Source organism: Somniosus microcephalus, chromosome 13 (assembly GCF_052327205.1).
Source record: "Somniosus microcephalus isolate GS21.2 chromosome 13, FLI_Smic_1.0, whole genome shotgun sequence".
Taxonomy (NCBI): domain Eukaryota; kingdom Metazoa; phylum Chordata; class Chondrichthyes; order Squaliformes; family Somniosidae; genus Somniosus; species Somniosus microcephalus.
In genome coordinates, this window is record NC_140999.1 from 139,902,717 (window position 1) to 139,929,884 (window position 27,168).

At 45.9% G+C, this 27,168-nt stretch overlaps 1 protein-coding gene across 2 annotated transcripts in view; it reads left to right on the top strand.

Moving 5' to 3' along the window:
- atp9a (ATPase phospholipid transporting 9A) overlaps positions 1 to 27,168 on the top strand; it is a 244,853-nt gene that overhangs the window by 16,885 nt on the left and 200,800 nt on the right. For both annotated transcript variants that reach the window (XM_086005302.1, XM_086005301.1), the window contains exon 2: positions 23,912 to 24,050. In XM_086005302.1, coding sequence (XP_085861428.1) covers positions 23,912 to 24,050 — 139 coding nt within the window. The remainder of the gene's footprint in view (positions 1 to 23,911; positions 24,051 to 27,168) is intronic.

The following is a 27,168-nucleotide window of genomic DNA, read 5'->3' on the forward strand; positions in this document are numbered from 1 at the left end:
AATCTATCAGCATAACCCTCTATTCCCTTCTCCCTCATATGCTTGTCTAGCCTCCCCTTAAATGCATACTATTCGCTTCAACCACTCCCTGTGGTAACGAGTTCCACATTCTCACCACTCTCTGGGTAAAGAAGTTTCTTCTGAATTCCCTATTGGATAACTTTCCTACTTTTCAATTCTATCCCTCTAGAAATAAACCCTAGTGCTTGGTTTGCTTTTTTTATGGCTCTGCTAACCTGTCTCGCAACTTTGTGATTTGTGTATTTGTACTCCGAGATCCCTTTGTTCCTCTACCCCAGCCAGACTCGCACCCTCCAAGTAATAAGTGACCTCTCTATTCTTCCTACCAAAATGTAATACCTCATTTCTGGACAGGCTAGATCAATGAGTAGAGATGTGTCTGATGAAGTTCAACACAGATAACTGTAAAGTGATGAGAGTAAGTAGACAAAGCAGGAACTTAGATTGCATATTAATTGGCAGTATGCTTGAGGTCACCGAGCAAGAAAAACTTTTGATAGATAGATCATGAAAACCACTGATTCCATGTATTAACAGATACTGAATAAACAAATAAAATGTTGTCATCGATAGTTAAGACTGTAACTATGTCTAAGAAGGTCATGTTGAAATTTTATTTGGCCTTGTGTGAGGCCAAGTCTGAAGTACTGTGTTCAATTTTGTCTCCATATTACAAGAAAGATATAGGTTTATTGAACGGAGCCCAGAAGATAGTTAGGGGGCTGATTCCTGAGGTAACAGAAGTGAGTTATGGAGAAAGATTGTCTAATGTGGAATAATACTCTGGAGGGGGGCGGGGGGACTTAACATAGAAACATAGAAGATAGGAGCAGGAGTAGGCCATTCGGCCCCTTGAGCCTGCTCTGCCATTCAATGAGATCATGGCTGATCATCCAAATTCAGTACCCTGTCCCTGCCTTCTCCCCATATCCCTTGATCCCTTTAGCCTTAAGAAATATATCCAACTCCTTCTTGAATATATATAATGAACTGGCCTCCACTGCCCTCTGTGACAGAGAATTCCACAGGTTCACCACTCTCTGGGTGAAGAAATTCCTCCTCATCTCAGTCCTAAATGGCTTACCCCTTATCCTTGGACTATGACCCCTGGTTCTGGACTCCCCTGCCATCGGAAACATCCTTCCTGCATCTAGTCTGTCCAGGCCTGACAGAATTTTATAGGTTTCGATGAGATCCCCTCTCAATCTTCGAAACTCCAGTGAGTATAAGCCCAATCGACACAATCTCTCCTCATACGTCATCCCTGCCATCCCAGGTATCAGCCTGGTGAATCTTTGCTGCACTCCTTCCATGGCAAGAACGTCCTTCCTCAGATAAGGCGACCAAAACTGCACACAATACTCAAGATGTGATCTCGCCAAGGCCCTGTACAACTGCAGCAAGACATCCTTGTTCCTGTACTCGAACCCTCTTGCTACGAAGGCCAACATACCATTTGCCTTCTTAACCGCCTGCTGCACTTGCATGCTTACCTTCAGCGACTGGTGCACAAGAACACCCAGGTCTCTTTGCACTTCCCCTTCTCTCAATCTATTGCCATTCAAATAATAATCTGCCTTCCTGTTTTTGCCACCACAGTGGATAACCTCACATTTATCCACATTATAGTGCATTTGCCATGTTTCTGCCCAATCACCCAACCTGTCCAAATCGTACTGGAGTTTCACGACATCCTCACAGCATACCCTCCCACCCAGCTTTGTGTCGTCTGCAAATTTGGAGATATTACATCCAATTCCCTCGTCCAGATCATTAATATATATTGTGAACAGCTGGGGTCCTAGGACCAATCCTTGCGGTACCCCACTAGTCACTGCCTGCCACTCGGAAAACGACCCGTTTATTCCAACTCTTTGCTTTCTATCCGCCAACCAGTTCTCTATCCAAGTCAATGCCTTGCCCCCAATCCCATGTGCCTTAATTTTGCACGCTAATCTCTTATGCGGGACCTTATCGAAAGCCTTCTGAAAGCCCAAATACACAACATCCACTGGTTCTCCCTTATCTATTTTACCAGTTACTTCCTCAAAAAATTCCAGTAGATTAGTCAAGCACGATTTACCTTTTGTAAATCCATGTTGACTTTGTCCGATCCTGTCGCTGCTTTCCAAGTGCTCTGCTATTACATCTTTTATAATGGACTCTAGCATTTTCCCCACTACTGATGTCCGGTTTACCGGTCTATAATTCCCTGCTTTTTCTCTACCACCTTTTTTGAATAGTGGGGTAACATTAGCTACCCTCCAATCCATGGGTACTGTTCCAGAGTCTATCGAGTTCTGGAAGATGACTAGCAATGCATCTACTATTTCTAGGGCCACTTCCTTAAGTACCCTAGGATGTAGATTATCAGGCCCTTAGGATTTATCGGCTTTCAGTCCCATCAATTTTCCTAACACCATTTCCCTACAAATACTGATTTCTTTCAGTTCTACCCTTTCATCAGACCCTATGTTCCCCAGCATCTCTGGGAGGTTATTTGTGTCCTCCTTTGTGAAGACAGAACCAAAATATGTATTTAGTTGGTCTGCCATTTCTTTGTTCCCCATTATAAATTCCCCTGATTCTGACTGCAAGGGACCTACGCTTGACTTCACCAATCTTTTTCTCTTCACATATCTATAAAAGCTTTTACAGTCAGTTTTTATGTTCCCTGCAAGCTTACTCTCATATTCTATTTTCCCCTTCTTAATTAATTCCTTTGTTGAATCCTAAACTGCTCCCAATCCTCAAGATTATTGCTTTTTCTGGCCAATTTATATGTCCTCTCCTTGGATCTTATGCTATCCCTAATTTCCCTTGTTAGCCACGGTTGCATCACCTTTTTTTGTTTTATTATTATGCCAAACTGGGATGAACAAATTCTGTAGCTCATCCATTCGGTCTTTGAATGTTTGCCATTGTCTATCCACCGTCAACCCTTTGAGTGACATTCCCCAATCAATCCTACCCAACTCGCGCCTCAGACCATCGTAGTTTCCTTTATTTAAATTTAGGACCCTAGTCTCTGAGTCAACTACTTAATTCTCCATCTTAATGAAGAATTCGATCATATTATGATCGCTCCGACCCAAGGGGCCTCGTACAACAAGATTGCTAATTAATCCTTTCTCGTTACATAATACCCAGTCTAAGATGGCCTGATCTCTGGTTGGTTCCTCGACATATTGGACTTGATGGAAGTCTTTTGTAAAGTTCTTCTGTCAGGCAAATTATTTGAGAACTATGGGCCGCAGTAGTTATGGATGTCAAAAGAATGTCGGGGATTTAGGCAGTTCCTTTTTAGTAAGAGGGTAGCACTGTGAATGAATTATCAATGGGATTATAGAACATAAAGCCATGCCAGATTTTTTAAAAGGACAGGATGAATTCCTGCTTTGGAGATACAAGGCCATTAACTTCTGCATAAGTAAAGATATTAATGGTTTGGAAGAGGGGGCTAGATAGACCAATTGTTGTCTGCCTTACCTAGAGTTTTTCACTACCTAAAGAAATCTTCAACTGTGTTTACAAAGATAAGTACAGATGAAGAAGGCCATTTGGTGCATCTAGTTCACCCTTCCATATACATTTATGGTCACCTTACACCAGCACTTAACTGCTTCTTGAATGGTTCCTGAGTTTTTGCCTCCACTACCCTAACTAGAAGGCCATTCCAAGCGTCAATAATTTTTGTAACTGTGTTCCTTTGTCCTGCAGATGTGGTTTAACTTGGAAAAAGCTCTGGGTTAATACTTTCTGTTGAACTTAGTATCTTGTATACAGAGTACTTCTATAAAGCCTTCCTTCAGTCACCTGTTTTCAAGGCTAAAGAATACAGTTTTTCTAACTTTTCCCCATAACTCATGACCGAATAGGGAGATTTTTGTGGGTATAATCTGTATTTTATCTCATTCGGTTCTAAATACCTGTCCTTCTTTACCCAATTTCAAAATAGATATCTGGATGATTTGTTCCAGGGGCTAATTAATTTATATATAATTAAATTATATTTGATCAAAGCATTAATAGGTCTGCAGAAACCAGGTGATATGTGAGGAGTCAAGGATCGCAAGCTTCATCAACTCTTGAACACCAACGCCCCTCCGGAACCTTCTCCCCCTTCACTTTCCTCTGACCCCCCCTTCTCCCAATCTCACCCCCTGCCGCGTTTTCACTATCCCCTCTGACCTTCCCCTCTCTGACCCCGAACGATCAGTCCTCAGCAAAGGCCTGAGCTTCATCCCCTTACGCCCCCACCTCAATGAATTTCGAGCTTGGCACGATGTTGAGCTCTTTTTCCGCTGCCTTTGTCTCAGTGTCCACTTCTTTGGCCAGGAGTCTTCCCCCCGCTGACCCTTTCTCCTGCTTTCAGAATTTGTGTTCTGCCTGGACCCCTCCCTCTGGCCTCTTACCCTCTCTAGATCTTTTCATTGATAACTGCCGCTGTGACATCGGCCGTCTCCATTTCTCTGCTCCCCTCACTCACTCCAACCTACCTCCCTCTGAACTTGCAGCACTCCATTCTCTCAGATCCAACCCCGACATTGTCATTAAACCTGCTGACAAGGGTGGTGCTGTTGTTGTTTGGCGAACCGACCTTTACCTAGCGGAAGCTTAACGCCAACTCTCTGACACCTCCTCCTACCTCCACCTGGACCATGACCCCACTACCGAACATCAAACCACCGTTTCCAAGACTGTCACTGACCTCATCTCCTCTGGAGATCTTTTCCCCCACGGCCGGCAACCTCATAGTTCCCCAACCCCACACAGCCTGCTTCTACCTCCTTCCCAAGATCCACAAACAGGAGTGCCCTGGTAGACCCATTGTTTCAGCCTGTTCTTGCCCCACGGAACTTATCTCTTCCTATCTCGACTCTCTTTTCTCCCCTTGTCCAGTCTCTTCCCACCTACATCCGCGACTCTTCCGATGTCCTCCGTCACTTTAACAGTTTCCTGGCCCCAACTGCCTCCTTTTCACTATGGACGTACAATCCCTCTACACCTCCATCCCCCACCAGGATGGCCTGAGGGCACTCCGCTCCTTCCTTGAACAGAGGCCCAACCAGTCCCCATCCACCACTACCCTCCTCCGCCTGGCTGAACTTGTTCTCACATTGAACAACTTCTCCTTTGACTCCACTCATTTCCTCCAAATTAAAGGTGTTGCTATGGGTACCCGCATGGGTCCTAGCTATGCCTGCCTTTTTGTGGGATATGTGGAACACTCTTTGTACCAGTCCTACTCGGGTTCCCTCCCTCACCTCTTTTTCCGGTACATTGGTGACTGTATCTGTGCCGTTTCCTGCTCTCGCCCTGAACTAGACAATTTCATTCACTTTGTCTCTAATTTCCACCCTTTCCTCACCTTCACTTGGTCCATCTCTGACTCTTTCCTTCCCTTCCTCGACTTCGCCGTCTCAATCTCTGGGGATAGGTTATTGACCAACATTCACTACAAGCCCACTGACTCCCACAGCTACCTGGACTACACTTCCTCCCACCCCACCTCCTGTAAGGACTCTATTCCATTTTCTCAGTTTCTCTGTCTCCGCCGTATCTGCTCCAACGATGCCACCTTCCATACCAGTGCTTCCGACATGTCTTCCTTTTTCCTCAACCGAGGATTCCCCTCTATCGTGGTTGACACGGCCCTCGACCGTGTCCGTTCTATCTCCCGCACTTCTGCCCTCACCCCTGCCCCTCCCTCCTGGAACCACAATAGGGTTTCCCTTGTCCTCACCTTTCACCCCACCAGCCTCCACATTCAACGGATCATCCTCCGCCATTTCCGCCACCTCCAACGTGATCCCACCACCAAATGCATCTTCCCCTCCCCTTTCAGCATTCCATAGGGACCGGTCACTCCGAGACACCCTAGTCCACTCCTCTATCAGCTCCAGCACCCCTTTCCCTTCGCCCGGCACCTTCCCGTGCAAGCGCAGGAGATGCAACACCTGCCCTTATACCTTCCCACTGTCCAGGGCCCCAAACACCCCTTCCAGGTGAAACAGAGATTTACTTGTACTTCTTGCAACCTAGTATACTGTATTCGCTGCTCACGATGTGGTCTCCTCTACATTGGGGAGACCAAACACAGATTGGGTGACCGCTTTGCGGAACACCTCCGTTCAGTCCGTAAGGGTGATCCCGAGCTTCCGGTCACCTGTCATTTCAATTCACCGTTCTATTCCCACTCAGACCTCACCATCCTCGACCTCTTGCATTGTTCCACGGAAGCTCAGCGTAAACTCGAGGAACAGCACCTCATCTTCCGATTAGGCACTTTACAGTCTTCCGGACTTAATATCGAGTTCAACAATTTCAGATCATAACCTCGCCCCCGATTATATTTTAATATTTTTTATCCACACTTTTGGTTTGTGCCTTTTCCTTTTTCTCTCTCTCTCTCTCTCCCACATGGCAGCTGTCTCTCATTCTGCCAGCGCATTTCATCTGGAGCCATCCTTTGTCTCTTTACTTGTCCTATTACCATCTCGTCTCTTGCCTTGAATATCTCTTAATGTCTCCTCACCCCTCCCAGACCTTCCCTTTTGTTCTTTCATCCCCTCCCCCATTTCCCAGCCCCCTAACTTGCTTCTTAATCTGTTTCATTTCCTGCTTTTTTTTCTCAGTCCTGACGAAGGGTCTTCGACCTGAAACGTTGACCCTGTTTCCCTCTCCACGGATGTTACCTGGCCTGCTGAGTTTTTCCAGCGTTTTCTGTTGTTTTGGATTTCCAGCATCCGCAGTATTTTGCTATCGCTATGTGAGGAGCATCTGCTCATCAGCATTCTATGCAATAGCTCACACCGTTGTGTCTTCAATCATGTATTAAAGACAGCACTGACTTCAGAGGCTTCAGAATACTGGAGAATTCACCACAGACTTTGGTTCAGACAGGAAGTCTGAACTTCATGGATTGAACCGAGATTAGCATTCTCCTTGCATCTGGAAAGTCTTTCAAAAGACAAACCTAATAGTCTTGTTATCATACTCTTATGAACTGCATTCTAAAAATGGTATTTTAATCCCTAATGGACAAATTCTTAATTATTGGCCCAGAATTTGCGGTCAGTGGCGAAGCAAAGGCGTTTGTCACTGGCCCCAAAGTAAGCTTCCCACAAAGATCTCGATCTCTGTGTCGAGAATTTTGGGTTTTCCAATGTGTAGTTGAAATCAACATAAGTTATTGAGGATTCCCAGCGAAGGGCTGCTGTGATGTCAACAAGCTGTCTAAGCAGCCAACCAAAAAGCAGAATTCTCACAGACAGCGAACAAGGAAGTGGGTAAGCTCTTAAATAAGTTTTTTTTAAATGTTAGAGCAAAACAAAGACTGGGGCTCTCGCATGGGGAAAATGCAAACCTGAAATAAAGATGAACAAAAAAGTTTCTTAAAATTTAAATTTTTTATTAAAATGGATAAATTTGACACTGCACAAAATTAAAATTAGTTTATCAGGGCCATAACCTTTGTTCAGCTGTCAATCCGCTGTTAAAACCCAGTTACACCTAATCCAAAAGGGTCTAACTTTTAGTGGGGAATTTAACACTGTACTTACCGCGGAAGAGCCAACGTTTCGTCAGTTTCCATGATTTGAGAGATTTCACTGATTGCTGGCTCTGTGGGGTGGGCGTGCAGCGCAGCATGCAGAGGCGCTGTGAATGACGGACCGCAACTTCAGGATTTCTGCATTAGGCTGCGCATGCGATAAATCTGAAGTTACGGTCGGTTTCAAAGGCGAATTGATGGCGAATTCTGGGCCATTTTGTTTCTAAGTATTGTGCTGATTTAGTATGTTGCTGTATAATTTGGTATTAATTAACTTGTAAATGAATTTGATAAATAGTTTTAGCCTGTATGCATTGGTCTGTCATTGTGTTATATTCTGCTTTCTGGGAGCGATATGATGGGTATCCCATGTAATCTCCAAGGCATTGTAAACAGCAATTAATGTTTAATTGTTAATCTGGTATATGATATCGTGCGCACAACACATTTAAGGGTGCTGGTCTCCGATCATAAGAGACACCATCTGTTTATGGAAACCAGCTTTTTATTGTGAACATGAAACCAAACTGTTGGGAGGAAAGTCCAGTATGAAAGTGGGAGTATAATTTTGGAGTTAGGCCCCGATTTAATTATTGTATACACTGAGCTTGAATGGTATGAGAATACCTGTCATGTTTTGAAATTTGGAAAAAGAGTTATTTTTAAATGTTGGGGTTTTAAAACAAAGTGTATTCACAGACGTTTAGAAAAAGAACATTTAGACGTACTGTGGTTTTAAAAAGCTACTGGAAGTTATTTTTCTCCAACGACTAAACAAGCAGTTTGTCAGCCTATCTCAGCAGTTGATAAACCCCTCACAGCCATCTTATGGGAATGTTTCTGGTTGTGAACAGAGAATTTGTAAAAAAAAAACATAGATTGAGACAAAGGCAGTAGGTCAGGTCTAGCAAAGGCTGAAAGGGCATTCCGGTTTTGATCAAGTTTAGAAGTTCACTGTGCTGCAGGGTAGTTCTGAGTTTTGTTGTTTAAATCAAGGAAGGTAACTCATTGTGGAGAAGCATAGCATGTTCATTTTCTTCTATTATTACATGATGTTACGTGGTAATGGTGAGCTAACTGAATTGGTTCATAATTATAGCTGTGTATGTTCATCTTGCTGTTAAATAATGTAGCTTAAGGATTACTATCTGGCCTCGTCTTACCAGGTGTTTTCTTGGCCTACCTTTTGAAAAGATTGTAGCACACATGTGAATGACATGAGTATCCAGTTCACATTACAAAGGAATACTATAGTTACACCCCTGGTTATGCTACTGTATAGGATTCCTTTTGAAGCTATCACCGAACAGCAAGACATTAAAACTGTAGCTCGCAAAACTAGTTTTTACAACACTCAACAGTGTTTGCTACACAAATACAGCTGCCAAGCAAACATGTACTGTAAATAGCCTTACAGCATACTTGTATTGGAATTGAACGACTTAACTAATTGATCAACTCCAATTTCATTGAATGACCCATTAGATGGGTTTCCTTCCAAAACTAATGGCAGCATCCAACTCGCCCATATCAACCAGTCTGGGACGTATGTCCTCTGCAGCCTGCAGTAACTGCTAGCAGTATCATCTTAATTAACCCTGTGTATGCTGTGACCAACTACTGGAAACTTTCTTTTATCCGGCCCCTAAATAACCGGAAATGTCGGTTAACCGGCAAAATTCAGGAGTCGGTTCAGGTAACTTTTATTACTTTTTTTTACTCCATTTGTTGCTGTGCAAGGGTGTAGCTGCAGCTGTTGCTAAGCTACAGAGATGCTTGCAACTTGTGCCGATTGTTCTGACACTGTTGGGTTTGTTGCTTTATACGGAGCTCTGAGCTCCGTATCTTTTACTATAGCGTTCAGTTAGCCGGAATTGTTGATGAACCGGCACCACGTCGGTCCCGTCCGTGCCGGATAACAGAAAGTTTTCTGTAGAAAGAACCCAATAAATAACCATCATAGACAAAAATGCTTCATAACAGACCATGTGAACAAGTTACTGCTGTTTGTATATTAGTGCTAGAGTTGCTGATCTGAGATTTGCAGCAGCAGTATAATGGAGCAATAGTTCCAAAAATATCTGTAGGTAAATTGTCATTTCTCAATAGGCAGAGGAACCTGGAATTGAAAGGAGCAGTGCCCCATAATTATGGAGAATCTCAGATATAGCAATCTTTATCCCCTGGTGTAATAACTGTTTAGAAAAATTTGCTGTTTTCTCTGTGGAATAAAAGCTAATCATGTTCAATACATATTACTTTGAATATTTGTGTACATACATTGCAGGCCTTGTTGCACCCATTTTCACACACAATTCCAGTCGGAAAATGCAGGTGCGTCCAGTACAAAGTGTTGTCCTATTGTAATTTGAAGGCTGTACAATGTGTTTGTGAAGCCCTGCTGGTTTAACCAGATGTTTTGCCATATTGGAGAGTTTTCAGTCTAGGTTTGGAATGGTCCTGGAATAGCCTGCTTCAGAAATTCAGCTCCACTACTTCCATTTTAATCACTGGGACTTACACTCATTGTAGCAGATGGCATTTCCATTGTGATGCAATGTCTTAAAATTTTTGTTGGGGTTAGTTTTAAAATTTATCATTAAGACTGACAATGGAATAGTCACTGCCTCGCTACAGACCACTCCAGTTACAAAAACTAGTGATCATCAGGCAGTGTATCACCTTATTACAAAATTGAATAGTATTCAGAAATGGAGCCGGTAGATACTGGCGTTTGTGTCAAAATGTAATACAGGTTGCATTTTTCTTTGTCCTTGCTTGTTAATTCCTTCCTAAACTGTAAAATCCCTGGTGCTGATTTTTGTTTCTGAACATGTAGAGATGTAACATCTGTTGGTTAGAACTAGCTTTACTGAAGAAACTTGAATGCAATATCATCCAGTGCTTGAAACCGTGCCAGTGAAATGGAGCAGAGTTAAAAGCAATCTGGGAGCCTGAACTAATGAAAAATTCTGTGCCGAAATGCCAGCTACAAAATTGAAAGTGTATTCCGATCTGAAGAGGATGAATTAAGATTTTGGGAAGGGACAGAAGAAACATTTTTTTAAAGGGGGCCCGGGGAGGATAAATAAATCTGTATCCGCTTAAGATGTCTGCTTTTTTAAGGTTCCAAGTTTGATCCTTGGTCTGTGCTGATTTATTTCGGGTGGTCGTGGGGATGCTACAAATTGCCTTCCTGAATGGAGAGGAAAAATTGGCCCCATTTCTTTCTCATTATTATCCAGGGACCTCCATGGTGGAGGAACATGTGTGGAGGACAGGATCAGGTTCAACTGAGATTGTCCCCATGTTGAGCAGCTCACCAATGCTTCAGTGGCTAGGGTCATTCATGAAGGATAGTCACTAGGGTGAGATACCAGAGTCCTGCCACCTGGGAAACTATACCCTAACATGGCACACCAGCTGAGGAGAATTGGAGAAGGGAAAAAAAAACAAGCCTATCTTGAGTTGAAGGTGGAATGGAAATGAGCTCTTTCAGGGAGTGGCGAATCACTCCTTTGCCCTTGCAGCTCTGCATGATTTTCATTCTATAAATTGCATGACCTTTTTACATCGACTTCTGATCTGTCTGTTCCAAGATATATCTTTGTGATTGGACAGTAAGTGTGGTGCTAAAATATTTAACTTTTCCATCGAATCTTCCCTTCTACTCCTGAAAGCAATGGCTTACACTTGAATATACTTCCACGAGCGCCAGCAGCCCTCTGAAACCTCACCCAAATGACCATTCTTCCTGTTTGAGCGTAGACTATGGGGGCGATTTTCCTGGAGCCGTCAGGCGGGCTTTCAGGCGTGTGGGGGGGGGAAATCACAAAAATAAGCGGTCACGACCCCCCCGCTTGATTCCCCGCCCCGTCTGATTTTCACCCAGGCGTTTCTGTCCGACCCGAATCAGTCCCGCCCGCAGCAGGTGGGACTGGTCTTCAGGCACCTTAATCACCAAAATTTGGCATCTATAATGCCATTTTAAGGGGCCCTTGCTATTTTCAGCCTTTTCCCACGTTAAACACGCCTGGTGGGAACCCCGCTTATGAAACCTGGCGTGAACAATATCGGATTGCTGACTATCAGCTGCAGGTCAATCAGGAAAGAAGAGATTTAATCAGACATCATTTGTAGGTTGCAGAACCTTGTTGTTTCAGGCTTCGGGGCAACTTGTTGCAGGCTTAGGCACAGCTGTGGAAGGTTAGAGCCTCACACACTTCTCCAGTGTGAGCTCCTGGGAAGCCCCTCTCGCCACCCTCACTCAGCGCTTCCTCAACGGAGGCATCTACCAGAAGCATGGGAGGCCTTTTTTTCCTTCCCTTTTTGGCATTAGAGGATCTCCAGCAGCAGAGGCAACAACAGCAGCAGCAGCAGGAGCAACAGGCTGCGGCTCAGCCACCTGAGGCAGAAGGGGCCAGCGCATGGAAGGCCGTCGGCGCAGGAGATACCCCCCAAACAGGGTCTACAGACACAGGGTCAGCTACCTCAACATAACTGAGCCGCAGTGCCAAAGGCGGCTCCGACTTTCGCGAGAGGTAGTGACTGACATCTGTGCAATGCTACAGCAAGACCTGGAGCCCAGAGCACCAGGTCAACACTCCTTACCAGTGGCCATCAAAGTCACCACCGCACTCAACTTTTTTGCCTCGGGCTCCTTCCAGGGATCAGCAGCAGACATCAGCGGCATCTCCCAGGCGGCCGCACACACTTGCATCATGCAGGTAACTGATGCCCTCTTTGCCCTCGCGCACAATCACATCCATTTCACCAGGGATCGCGCAAGTGTGAGGGCGCGAGCGCTTGGATTAGCTCATCTGGCAGACTTTCCAAGGGTGCAGGGCGTCATTGACTGCACACATGTGGCCCTTGGGGCACCCCATCGCAATCCAGGAGTTTTTGTCAACCGCAAAGGCTTCCACTCCCTTAACGTTCAGCTGGTGTGTGACCACAAGAAGGAGATTTTGCATGTTTGTGCCAAGTACCCTGGCAGCTGCCATGACTCCTTCATACTGCGCCAGTCTACTGTGCCTCCGCTATTCAGGCCGCCAGACGAACTTCAGGGATGGCTACTTGGAGACAAGGGCTATCCCCTGCGGACTTGGCTAATGACGCCGTTGAGGAGACCAACCAACGAAGCTGAGGAGCGCTACAACTCCAGCCACATTTCCACCAGATGCATTATCGAGCAAACCATCGGATTGCTGAAGATGCGCTTCAGCTGCCTCGATAGATCAGGTGGAGCCCTACAATACTCATCAGCCAGGGTCTCCAAAATCGTCGTGGTTTGCTGTGTACTTCACAACATGGCACAGCGTCGTGGCTTGCAGATTCCTCAGGACCAAGTGGCTCCTCACAGAACCGCCTCAGATGAAGATGATGCAGAGGAGGAGGAGGAGGGCGAAAACGACCATCCTGCAGAGGCTCATCAACCAGCGGTACCATTACGCGAGAACATTGCTGCCCGGGACGCAAGGAACGCACTCATCCTGTCCAGATTTGCTTAGCCTAGTACATCAAACACTGTAGCCTCGCTGCTTCTTACCTGAGCATGGACAATGGCCAAACCCTGCACATTCCTACCTATTTGACCAGCATCCTGACAACTGCAAGTAATCCTAAGGCCTCAAGGCGAAATCCCCATTCGCCAAATGACACACGCCACAACTGCAGCAGTTGCTATCAGATTTTTTATAAACAAGATACTGATGATATAATAACTATATACAAAACTTTTCACCCAAGTGACTACCCTTGTGATTAGTGGTGCTTTATTTTTCTCTTACGCGTACTCCTACGTAGTGGTTCCCCTATGACTTCAGCAGATGCGGAGGCCCCTTGCTGACTTTCCTGCTGCTCATGTCTCAACACCTTGGGTGGGCGTCCTCTGGGGTGGTGAGCCTGTGAGGGCTCGCCAGCAGTCTGCTGCTCCTGCGGCTGTGCAGGGGTTGAGACGCCTCTCTCACTTGGGTGTGGACTCCGGCGGGGCTCTGCAGTGGCATGGAAGTGTGAGTGCATGGAGAGGAGCCCCCACGTCCTTGAGGTGTGCCAACAACCTCCCTCTCATGGGTCAGGTCCCCCTCAGCGCCTGCAAGTGGCTGGAGAGCACCTTGCTGCACCTCAGGGGGGCCATGGGGACCCGTATCTGCACTGGAAGTCCTACTCAGAAGGACTTCCATGAAGATCTGGTTTCTGTGTTCAATAGATGCCCATCGCTCATTAAGAGATGTCATTCTATTCTGTACACTCACCATGTTTTCCATAGCCTGGCGACTAAGCTCCTCCATGGCCGTAGCCCTCCTCTCCCCGGCCGTAGCCCTCCTCTCCCCGGCCGTAGCCCTCCTCTCCCCGGCCGTAGCCCTCCTCTCCCCGGCCGCAGCCGCCCTCTCCTCTGCCGCCCTCTCCTCTACGGTAGCCAGCCTTACCACGGAGGTAGCCATCCTTTCTGTGGTGATGCTTTTATGCGCCAATGACTCCAATAAGGCTCTGCTCATGCTCGCCATGGACTCCTCCATTCGCTCCACACTCGCAGCGACCCTGGAGACAAAACCTGCCAGAGACTCCTGCATCTGTGCATGGAGATCCATCACCTCTTCTCTTGCGGATGGACCCAGAGGCAGAGGGTCAACATGCAGCTGAGCTGAGTTGGCAGAGTCCTGCGCCCTCCGACGAGGACTCTCCACTGCTGTCCCTGTCTCCACAATCTGCTGATGCTCACTTGTGAGCTGTGAAACACCAGGTGACAACACTACTCTATGCCCCGAAGGTCCCCCCGAGGTGTGAGTGTCTGAGCTGGTGCTGGGTGCGCTTACTTCTGCTGACGCTGTGCCCTCAGAGGTTGGAGCTTCCTCTGAGGAGTCTGGCTGCTCAGCCTCTTCCTCCTCCACAATGGGGACGGGGGCTCTGGATGGTCCTGTGGGGGAGTGAAGGAAAGAGTTAGAGATGTGATGCCAAGGTTACATGCACATTGGATTTTGCAGACGTTCATAAGTCCAAATGATGTAGCTTCAGAATCATAACAGCGACTCATGCTATGTCAATGAGAGAGATGGAAAACTATTCTCTCACCAGCTTGCGGGACTGCCCATCTCACCTTCCCCAACTTCCGCAGCCACATCAGCCCCGACAATTTCCAGCACTCCTTCCTCCCAGGGGGTGAGGTGGGCTACAGAGGGTGGCCCTCCTCCTGTCCTCGCTCTTTCTCGCTTATTGTGAGCTCTCTTTTCCTGCAATGAGGGAGACAAGTGGAATTTGAGTGAGAATGAAGGAGTGAGTGTAGAGATTGCATAGCATAGATACTTAGAGGGAGACAAAGATGGTGTGAGGCTGCAAGACCAAGGGCCCTCCCTGTGTGTTGTCAGTTGTGTTCAAAGCATCAGAGTGAGAGGGAGTGTGAGGGCTGCATGGTGGAATAATTATGTGAATGTGAGCATAGAGAGGGAATGGGTAAGGGTGCATGGATGTGACTGTGAAGTGGGATGTGGAGGAAGAGAGTGCTAAAGCTGAGTGCTGGTGTGGAAAGGCAATGGGGATCATACTTACTTTTCCTGTACGGTGAAGGTCATGGAATCGTTTCCGACACTGTATCCAGGTTCTTCTGGTGACTCCCAGCGAGTTGACATCTGCTGACACTTGCATCCATGCAGCCTTGGTCTCAGTGGGAGGCCTCTTCCTCCCTGACCTAGGGAAGAGGACCTCCCTGTGGGCCCTAACCCCATCCAATAATGCCTGCAGTGAAGCCTCGTCGAATTTGGAGGCAGCTCGGGGTCTGGCAATGGCCACAGCTGCTGCAGGCTCCTCTGCCATCCTGTATGGTTCGTTTGGAAGCCTGCAGAGGAAGCAATGCTTGCTGTGGACCTTAAAAGCACCATGAATGATGACATTGTACTGTGCGACTTTCTGACTGGAAATAGTCAATTAGCAAGGGTTCCCACACGCTGGAAATGAATTGGCCAATTGAGGGAAAATTGCATCAATCTGGCAGACCCATTTAGATTTGTGTGGGAACCCCGACATTCGGGGAACCCGACAATTCCCCATACCTGCAGGAAAATCGCCCCCTGATTGTCTGTTGGCTATTCAACTTGGAAGATACTATATAGTCAAACCCAATCCGTCCTCATTCAACACTCACTTATGAACTTTGTACCAGAGGTAACTGGGTAGTAATAAAGAAAAGGAACCTTGGCTGATTTCTGTTTCTAGTCCATTTCAAAGCCCAGGGCACTGACCAATCCTGCCTGAGATCATCAACTTAGCACAGCCCAAGGTGTAAATCTGTGATCATCTAGTCTGTATGACTTGGTATCACATTGGGTGCTCTATTTACCACTGAGCCCTCAGTGAAACAATACCAGGTTTTTGAAATCGGTTATTAGCACATTGTTGTAAAACAAAGATGATCTGGGGATTCGTGTCAATTGATGGTATGCTAAAACCAATTTGACAGATGTGTGGAAGCCTACTCTACTGCCATGTGTTGGTGAAACTGCCCTACAATATGTAAACAGCGTGGTTTCGCCAGGAATGGTTAGTGCCTTTGAATGCTCCAAGCTACGTTTCCCACCCATCTCTGCACATAAATGAGAGGTAGTTGGCAATTTTGATCAGGATTAGTTGCCCCCGTTGCTGTTGTCATGAGTTATGGGTTTACAGATGGTAATTCAGTGGTATGTATTACTGAAAGTAAACCTATCCCCCAGGACTCTTCCATGTGGTTGTACATTTTTTTCCCTTCATGAGCTTATGTTTAGAATTTTTTTCAAATTGAGTGTACTGTAGACAAAATGTTGCTTATTTCTTCTACTTTAATGGTGTGCAATGTTTTGCTACTTTGTATTCATTCGGCAACACAATTGTACGTTGTCTTGATGTTACATTGATTAAAGAACCCTAGTGGTCAGGTGGCACATCACTGTGCCTGCTGAAGTTTAGGAGTCATTATGGTCAGTAACAATAGATACTGTTTGTAATTGTTCAGTCCCAGTCGGGAGACGGGAAATAAATCCTTCTGCATATGTTGTGTGTGTGTGTGTATGTATATATGCATTTACTTATATCCAGCATAGGGAGCCTAGTCATGTGACCTTGCTAGTCATTTGTTTGGTTCCTGGGTGGAATGTAGAGAATCAACAAGTTAGAATGTGGCTGGTGAATAAAAACACAGACACAAATCTTGTCAAATGAATGGTTTCTCTTCACGTTTATTCAAACCTAGTTCCACATACACAACAGATGCTGACTTAAAGCAAGTAGTGATTTCCTGATACTGGGGCTCAGTAGCAGTGTTGCATGTCTGCAGTATAGAAATAGAAGATTCTTTATGTTTACAGTCAGTGCCAGAACATCAGAGAAGAAGTGTAAACGTAGTCCTGTGATAAATTATTTATATATGCACCTGTGAGAACATTTCATTTTCCTGTACAATTTATTTTTTGCCTGAACACCTTTCTAACTTATTTTTTCTAGTCAGCCAGATATCAGAGACAAAGGAATACCCATCATCATACTTAAGTGTCTAAACTAAACTACTAATAAAACCACATAAGTAGAGTTTCTGTTTGTAATATGAAGTGCATATGCTATCCTGCTAGGGACATACTCCTTACCTAAATGGGTGTAGGTTGGCAAGAGCCAAGGCTTAGGAACCCTCAAGTGTGTGTAGCAGCTTCAATAGCGTTCAACCAAGTGAAACGGCACAAATTACTGACACCAGACCACCAGTAAACTTGTAGCATGTCAAACTGGGGCCATCCCACCCCGGGCCATCCAACCCCGGGGCCATCCCAACCCGGGCCCATCCTACCCTGGGCCATCTCACCCCGGGGCCATCCTACCCAACCTAGGCCACTCCACCCGGGGCCATCCCAGACCGGGGCCATCCCAGACCGGGGCCATCCTAGACCGGGGCTGTAAAGTCTGTGGGTTATATGGTGAATTAATACCCAGACTACAAGAGTAACTTTAACAGGACTTTACTATTCGAAGGTCAGGGCGAATCTGCCCAATAAATCCTTACACAGCACTTATATACCGGTGTGGTCACCACCGGTATTACAGTATACAGCAGCCAAGATAAAGTAGTGCAACACCTAAAATAGTTCTCTTAAAGGTGGACGGTTACATACACTACAATCCTCCCTTTTTAGCTTACAACATACTTATTCCCCATTAAACATAACATCATAACATCTATCCAACTTCATTTAAAAACAGTTCACAGATGTAGTCTCTGCGGAAAACAGTTCACAGATGTAGTCTCTGCGGAAACAGTTCACAGATTCAGTCTCTGCGGAAAACAGTTCACAGATTCAGTCTCTGTGGAGGCGCCTCCTGTGCTTCTTGACTCGGTCCGGACAACGCCTCGGTGGTGTAGCAGTTTCCTGTGGTGTAGTCGGTTCACGTTGCTGGAGTGACTCATCCAATAGTCCTTCACTGGACTTAACAGCTTGAACTTCCGTCACTTCTGAACCAGCATTGTTGACTTCTAAAAGCTTGAGTACCTTGGGAAGTTTTTCTACTTCCAAACTGATTTGGCTCCGTTCGGAGGGACCACGTGCGTGATCTGGTAGAGGTGATAATGGTTCCGATGGGACATCTTCTGTTTTGTCTTTTCCTTTCCTGCTTCTTGGAGAGACTCTGTGCTCCGCTGCCAGCCGCATGCACAGTTCCTCCTCCTCTTTCTCCTGTTGCCTTAGCAGCGCCACCATCTCCCGGTGTTTCTTAGACTTTTTGTGATTCTTCAGGGTTTGTGCACTTCGGAAGATTTCCCCACAAGCTGGGCAGAACAGGTCATCGTTATATTCGGTGTCGTTCAACAGGACATGGTAATAATCGGTGTCGTCCTGAGCTAGGCCAGCGAGAGGGTCTTTTATTTCCTCCATGCCCAGCTGGACGTTAGCCAGCTTTTGTTCCAAGTCCCGACATCTCTCCTGAAGAGACTTCTTCATGTGTTCAGCTTCCTCCAGCTTTTTCTGGGCTTCCTGCAAGTCTTTTATTAATGACCTCATTCGTGATTTCAATGCTTCAACTTCCTTCGGAGATTGATTGATCGTACTATTCAATCCCTCTACTGGAGCAGCTGTTTCAGCATTTTGTTGTTCGACATTGACGTGAGTCAGCGTACTTTTGGCATCCAAGGGTTGCTCTGCTGCCATCTTCTCAGTCTGTGTTGCAACCTCAGCTATTTCAATAACTTTTGAGAGCTCCGAACCCCTTTCCTTTGAAGATTGAAGCTCGTGTTCAAATTGTTCCCATTTCAGAGTCTTGTCCCTCAGCATATGAAGGAGTTGGCTGACCGTTAACTCTTCTGACCTCATCCGTTTCCCAGTAGCTGCAGGGCTGTTTATAACCTTGCCCTGGGGCTCCTTTGCTGTTTCTACTTCGCCATCATCCGCAGCCTCCCCCATTCGAATTTCCACAAATGAATCGTCCGGTGGTGCTGCACCCAACTTCAGTAGGAGCTCGGAATTCATGGCGACCAACTCAGCCTTTTCTGCCTGCAATCTGCTAACAAGCGCCTTCAGTTGCTGAACATCTTGCTCCACCAGATTAGAGCACGCACCTTCAGAAACCGAATCAGCTTTGATTCGTTTGGCCTCCTTGCGCAGACGGTTTGTGTGCTCCTGCTCCCTTTTCTCCCTCAGCTGTTTCTGTTGTCTTTCCAGATTCTCCCACTCTGTGTCAAAGAACGTTTTCATTGCTTTTATCTCTTGCTCGAGACGGCAACTCAATTGTTCTAATTGCTGTTGTAATTTGAAATGGAGTTGAGTTCGAGCCCGGTGTTCCTCAGACTTGTGCATGTCTGTAAACTGGACAGACTCAGAATTCTCTGCCAAACTATGTTGTTGTTGTTCAGTGGAATTCTGTTCTGAATCTTTGTTCTCCTTTGAAGCATCAGTATGTATGCACTCCTTCGTTTTTCCAACCTTAGTCAGCAAGTCCATTTTAGACTTGTCTTTCGCACCTGGGCTGGTCTTGTCGTCATCCGTTTCAGAGTCTGAGCTGATTGTCTTCACCGAGTTCTCACTCGTTATTGCTTTTAGGTAGTGCCCTTCCATGTTTATTTCCCTGATCCACTCCCGTCCCAGAAGTGGTGGACCTCCCTCAGGTAGTACATATAAGTCCATTCCTTGGTGTTCTTTGCCCCTGTCTCTCACCTGGACTTGTATCTTTCCCATGGGGTATACTTTATGCCCCGTGTATGTCTGCAATACGATCTTGGTATCTCTCAAGGGTATATGTGAGAATAGCCGGTTGTAATCCCTTCGATTTATGACTGATAGGGCTGATCCTGTGTCCAATTCCATTTTCACTTGGACTCCGGCTACTTTTAGTGTGACCCAGATAGTTTGTAGGTCAGCTTCCTTACTCACATTGTGAATTCTCAGACTACCCAGTTCCTGGCCGTTCGGGTCTGAATCCGAATTCTGTTCATCTGAACTCTTCTCAGCCACCTTGTGTATCTTGCTGTACTTTTCCTGCGGTGACTTTTTTCTGTTGTTGGTCTTCTTTCCTGACCGGCATACTTTAGCTATGTGACCAAGCTTGCCACATTTTCTACATTCCTGGTTTTTAAACCAGCATTGGTTCTGGTCGTGTGTTGTCTTCCCACAACGATACCATTTTGTTGTACCCGAAGTCATTTGATCCACGCTGAGTACCGCTGCCTTCAGCTGCATTTCCACAGTGCCTCTCGCGGCTGCTTCATGTGATGCTGCAATAAGGACAGCCTTGTCAAGTGTAAGATCGTTCTCTTCGAGCAGTCGCTTTTGTGTTCCTTCCTTCGACAACCCGCACACGAACTTGTCTCTCAATGCCTCTGTCAGATTTTCCCCAAACTGGCAGTATTTCGCTAGTCTACGCAGTTCGACCAAGTATTCCGCGTTGCTTTCCTCTTTCCGTTGCGTTCTCGCATAAAATTTGAATCGTTCCGCCAACATCAGCGGTGTGGGGTTCAAATGATCCTTCAGGACAGCAACAATATCAGCGAAAGTCTGATCCGCCGGTTTAGCTGGTGATAGAAGATGCTTCAATAGCCCGTATGTCTTCGCCCCCATTGCGTTTAATAAGGTGAGAGCTTTATCATCATCTGCTATTTTATTGGCCTCACAATATATCTCGATGCGTTCTACGTACGTGGCCCAATCTTCCACCTCGGAATCGAAGTTGTTGATGTTACCATGCTTAGGCATCTTCACTATCTTTTTGAGAAACCACAACGAATTTGTTCGTTACTTTTTCTTTTTTTTCCCAAAAATGGCGGTTTCCCGCTTCTGTCTTCTTCCCCGCCTACTGGCGGCTTCCCGCGTTTCTTCCCCTGGCGGGAGGGGTAAGCTTTCCTTCGGGCGACGACCGCTGGCTTTCGGAGTTCGCAGCCTGCGCGCCGGCTTCAGTGCGTTCCTTGTTCCCTTTTCTCGGCAGGGCAACCGGCGCTGGGGACAACCCGTTGGCGGCGAACAGTTCCAGCCGCTGGGCGGAATCTCGCTCGGTCTCCCTCGCTCGGTCCCGTTCCCCCTTCACTCGGGCTCTGTCTCTCCCTCAGCGGCTTCCAATCGCGCCTCCCAGCCCTCTCGCAGTCCGGTCCTTTCCTCCCCCGGCTGCGGCTGAGTTCTCCGCGGTTTCTTATTTTTATTTCTTCCCGCGCCTTACGATCCCGGTCGCAGCGCCTCACGGCCTCGGTAGCTGCCCGGCCTTTCGCCGGTCGCGGTCGAGCTGTCTCACGACGCTGTTGCGTCTCCCAGCCCGCTTGTAGCCCGGTCTCTCTCACTGGCTGCGTTCCCGCTTGTAGCCCGGTCTCTCTCACCGGCTGCGTTCCCGCTTGTACCGCGGCTTCCGTGCCCTACGCTGCCCCAGTCTCGGCGCCTCTGGGCCCGACTTCTGTCCGGCTCCTTTCCCCCGACCGTGGTCGAGTTCACCACCCTTATCCTCCGTTTCTTTTTATTTTCCCCCTACTCACAGTCAACGTGGCCGACTTGCTTCTCTTGGCTGATCGGCTCACTCACCGCCGTGGCAGAAGGGACAATAACAGCCTGTTGCTGATGGAAGGCTTCGTGTCTGAATCCTTCCTTCCTTCCTTGCTCTGCAGACTCGAGTCTTCTCTCAGCAGAACGACGAGGGCGGGTGCCTCTTCTCGACGCTCGTTAACTGCTTCGGGTGTGTCGCTGCCGCAGGGTAAGATCGAACCCGTCGCCACTGTAAAGTCTGTGGGTTATATGGTGAATTAATACCCAGACTACAAGAGTAACTTTAACAGGACTTTACTATTCGAAGGTCAGGGCGAATATGCCCAATAAATCCTTACACAGCACTTATATACCGGTGTGGTCACCACCGGTATTACAGTATACAGCAGCCAAGATAAAGTAGTGCAACACCTAAAATAGTTCTCTTAAAGGTGGACGGTTACATACAATAGTTCTCTTAAAGGTAGAACGGTTACATACACTACAGGGGCCATCCTAGACCGGGGCCATCCCACCCGGGGCCAACTCACCCCGGGGCCATTGTGGGGTTATCTGGAACTGAGCGGGAACAATCTAGCTCCCAATGATGTTGGGATACTCATCTAGGTCACATCAGCGAGGGAGGCTGACTGGTGAATTATCTACTGCTCCTCTTTCCCTTGGATCCCTCCCCAGCACAGTGTGTTCTGGCTGAAACATGGAGTTTGCTCTGAAATTTTTATCTGTGGCTTTTTCTCTCTCAGGAGATCAATAAATTAGGGTAGAGTCGATGGTCATGCAGATTATAAATGGTCTGCTGAAAGGGGCATTGATAAACTCTGCTTCTGGACCCATGTTAACCATACTGAGCTACAGTTAAGTAGCTGTGCTGACCCAGGAACAATCCTTGAGCTGTTTTCAACCAGCATCAGATGTTTTGAGTGATTATCCCATGAGGTAATTGCTACTGTCTTTAAAGAATTTAGGCTTGCTTCCAAACTCTGGTAAACTTTATTGATTTGCCTTATGACTGTAGCTCAGCCACTCGCTCATCTCTACTTTTTAAAATGTTTTTGTCCCTAGTAAAACCTTTACTTTCACCTATCCTGGTCGCTCACCCGGTATGATTGCCAGCTTCACTCCCTCAGGTCCAAGGGGTGCAGACTTGAGTGTATATAGCACATAACTGGTTTAGCCATCCATTGCCAGATCTGGCTGGACCACATCAAGCGCTATTAGGCATCACTCTCCTCTGCCAACTGTACTCCAGGATTATTCTGGAGAGCAAAGATAACCCCAGCTTCTCTTCTCCACTGCCAACTGTCTCCTTTAACCCCTGTCCCCTGCCCCCGTCACTATCCAGCAATAAGTACGAGGAGCTCAAGAAGCTCTTTGTCACTAAAATTGAGACCACCCATTGAGCTGCTTCTGCTGCTTTGTCTTCCAATTCCTCAGCCCCTCCCCAATTCTGTATTCCTCTGACTCTGGCTTCATGTGCATCCCACCCACCTTTGCTTGTTGGAAAGGCAGAACATTTATATAAGACGTGAAGAATGTCACAAAAGGGCATTGCAGCCAACAAATCACCTTTGAAGTGTAGTCACTGTAGGCCGACCCAGCAGCCAAATCTGCACACAGCAATGTTCCACAAGCAGCAATGGAATGAATTGGCAGTTAATGTTTTTTAGGGTGATTTTGGTTGAGATAAATGTTGGCCAGAACACCAGAGCTCCCCTACTGTTCCTTAAATAGTGCCAGATCGTTTCTGCTCACCTGAGAGGGCAGACGATTTATTCATTTTATCCACTGTGCTTCTTTGTTCACAAAATTGATGCAACGTTCTTTCATTTTGCAGATAACGTCCAGTTTGTAAAACTCCATAAATGGAACAAATGGTTTTATTAGTATCTTTAAATGATACGTATTTTGCTTCAACTAACACTTTATAATCATTGTATACGTGAGTGATTCAGCAAGCAGTGACTCACCCAGCAAAGGCTCTTGTGCATAAAGTGTTCATTTAGAACCAAGTGTGACTTTCCTAAGGGATTTAATGAACCAGAAAGGTAAAATAACTTGCTTTAGTCAGTTCATTTCCTGCAAGATCTACTTTGAGCATCAAACCCAGTAAATTTGCCCATGAACATTACTGGGAACCTCGTTTTATTCAATGGAAAAGCTACACATAATGTGAATTCCAACTTGCTGCAAACATTTGTATTTATACTTCTCCTGCACTGATCTCCTTAAGCCCCCAACATTCCCTGATGAGGTGAATGAGAATGTAAAATGAAGCAGTCATTTCACTGAAAAATAAGTCCTCATTTACCAGTGTTTTCTTTATCCAGTACATGCTCTAAATATATATATATATCTCTCTTTTGTAAAGGTGCTGTGGTTGGTGCTGTCGAGGAAGGGATTTCAAACCTCGCACAGTGTGGCTTGGACATCCAGAGAAACGAGAACAGAAATTCCCACGGAATGTTATCAATAATCAGAAATACAACTTCTTCAGCTTTCTTCCTGGGGTATGTGTTTGATGAATGTTATTAAATAACTGAATTGTGAACTGTAATCATTGAAACTGTTCAAAGGCCCACCAAAAGAAGCACATTTATTGTTTTCTTTGAATGCGATTTGTTTACCCATGTGTTTCTTTCGGACTGTGTATTTGTATAGATGCCTGTGTGCGAGCCTGTACATCTAGGTATATTAATTATTTTAAGTGCTGCCGATAATTTGTATGCATCAGGCAATTCAACTCTTACAAGATCTACTTTGGCTAAATGAGCCTGCTCCGACTTTCCAGGAGCTCCTAATTTTATTTAGAAGAAAAAAACTGTTTAATGTTTTTGTCTAATTTGGTGAAAAAATTACAAATGTTGTTAAATTTCCCACACCCTTCCTTGAATCTCCTTCAAGTCCCACTACAGCACATTCCTTGGCTAAGAGGGCTGCCAGGTGACCTGCTTCCAGGCTTCCACCAGTGCATCAGCTTCAGTTAGTCATTAACAGGTGGATGAAAGGACTTTCAGGTGACTTGTATGTGTCCCTCACCTTCCTTTACATGTTGAGAAGTGCAAACGCATCCTAAGGCAGTGATAAGATTGAGAGCTTCTGGTGGAAACCATCTCCGTCCTATCGGCTTGTAACACAGTATTTTGGAGCCCGATACTTTGTGTTTTTTTTCCCTATACAGAAAAGAGCAAAAGACATTTTCTGAATCGGGATAAAGCTGCATAAAATAAAGCTGCATAAAATAAACTGAATATTACCTTATTTGATTGGTGTGTTACAGTTTAGAAAGGATCTACTACAACTGGCCTTCTCGTCTTATTTTCTACTCTTTCTAACCTGGATGACTTTCTTCGATGTGGGCCTTCGCCTTTCATCTAGGTTTCTCAAAGAGAAAAGAAACGAACTCGCTTGTGGACAGTGTCTAATCTATTATTTAATACTGTATGTGGACTGGTTGCATTCAGATAGCAGCTGTTGCCTTGACGGCCCCCAATAGCAGGGTTCTTTATCAAAGTGCTAAAATCATTTGCATTCACACATAGACTGGGTTTTCAGCTGGACTTTCCAAAGGTCAGTATTTTAGCTGGAGGTTCCCTAGGGTCAAACGCTGACTGTTGGAAAGACGTGACAGCAGACTCTGTGGCTTGTGCAATTTTCCACAGCTCTCTTGTTCCATTCACCTTTTGAGTGGATTATTGAGACAGAAGCTCGGAACCTTTTACGTGTATAATGAACAGACATTGGGTGTTTCCTAAGTGCATTCATTCCCTTCTGTAACGGTTTCTTTGTGTTTTTTTGTTGTTTCATAATTTCAATGGAAGATCTCATTTTCAGTTGCTCCTCTTGTGGCTCCTTTTGTTTGGTGGTAAAGTGTCTGCAGATCAATTTGTAAAGAATGAAGGAGTTGTATTAAAAATTCTTAGTTGGAGCATATTTATATCCTGACATATAATGCATAATAGTGCCCACTTCATGTAATTTAAAAATGCATTGGCTCAAAACCCAACTTTTGGACACTGTAAGTGCTCACTTTCTGTCTGGACATTATCTGAAATGTTTCATTTTTTTTCTGATTACACCTTTGTGAAGCCCCTTGGGATATTTTTCTACATTACAGGTGCTATGTAAATGCAAGTTGTTGTTTTTGAGTGCAGCAATATAACATATGTTGGTCTATATTGGGGCAGGCAGTTTTTTTAATTGTGTTGCATTTTCAACTGTGGCTTGCTGCAATAGAACACAAAACTAGACCATTTTGGGATACAGGGACAATACTAGAAATTTGAGGAGCGTTGGGACCTTTACCTTTGTTTTGCCAGTTACCCTGACCCTTTAATATAGCTGAAGCTCATTTATATCCTGAACAATGAATTAGTTATTTTTGCCTTTCTCAGTTCACTGTCTATCTGTCTTCCATTTGCATTTTGCTTTATTTAATTTTTAGTTCGGTTCATGTATCAATCTGTTTATTTTGCTATCTTCTCTCGCTTTAATGGGTATAAACTTGCCTGTCAGGGTCTATCCAAAATGGCTGTGGTAATAAAGTCCACATAGAAGTTACAACACGGAAACAGGCCATTCGGCCCAACCAGTCTGTGTCGGCGTTCACCCTTCATGCGAGCAAATAGTCCTAATTCTATTTACCCGCCCCATTTCCAAATCGGTTCAACCCCTTTCCTTCATTCACCTCTCCAATCTAATTTTGAACATTGACAGTTTCTGCCTCTACCATTAACCCTGAAAGTGAATTCCACATCCTCACGCCTCTCTGTGTAAAGACGTTGCTACAGATCTCTGTTCTAAATCTCTTATATATAGTCTTGTATCTATGGCCCCTCTTTTTTTGTAGATTGTAGAATCAGCTCTGGATCCATCTCCTGATCTCTGTCCCTGTTGGAAGTGCATGCCTGAAGACATGCTGGAGCTTGGGTGTCTACTCCCCAACCTGCTGACGTTCAGGGCTGAATCTTAACTCCCAAAAATAGATGGGTTGGTGTCGGGTCAGAGATTAAAATTAAAAAAAAATCTGAAACAGGAACCCAACCCGCCCACTTGCGGTTTTAACAGAGGCAGGATGAGGGGCGGACAGCCAATACATGCGCGGAAGCAGGTTGGCCATTTAAATATTATAATGAGGCTTCATTTTAACAGTCATTCTATTTTTAACTCATGTCGGCCGGGTTTCCCAGGCCTCGGGAAACCCAACAGGTGCAGGGAGGTGAGAAGGGATGAATCCATGAGGTAAGTGCCTTTACAGCACTACTTGTGGACCAGGGGGGCAGGAGTGCTTCCTCCAGGCCCAACAAGCTACCTAGTTTAAATAACCCCTCTACGCCACGATCTGCCTGCTACCTCCCCCGCACCCTTTCCCCCCCCCCCCGTCCCCCCAGCCACGATCAGGACACCATCACTAGGCCTACTTGATCTCCTCGGCTTCAGCCTTATGAAGAAGGATTCCCGCCCGAGTGGCCTCGAGCCTGTCAATCAGGCTGCCTGTGGGCAGGAACCTGACAGGAAAAATTTTAAAGGAGCCCTGTAGTTAAAAACTGCAGGACTTTCAGGAAAACCCGTTCTTCCAGGTTTCCCGACCTCACAACAGGCTCCAGCATGGAACTCACCTCGCAGCTA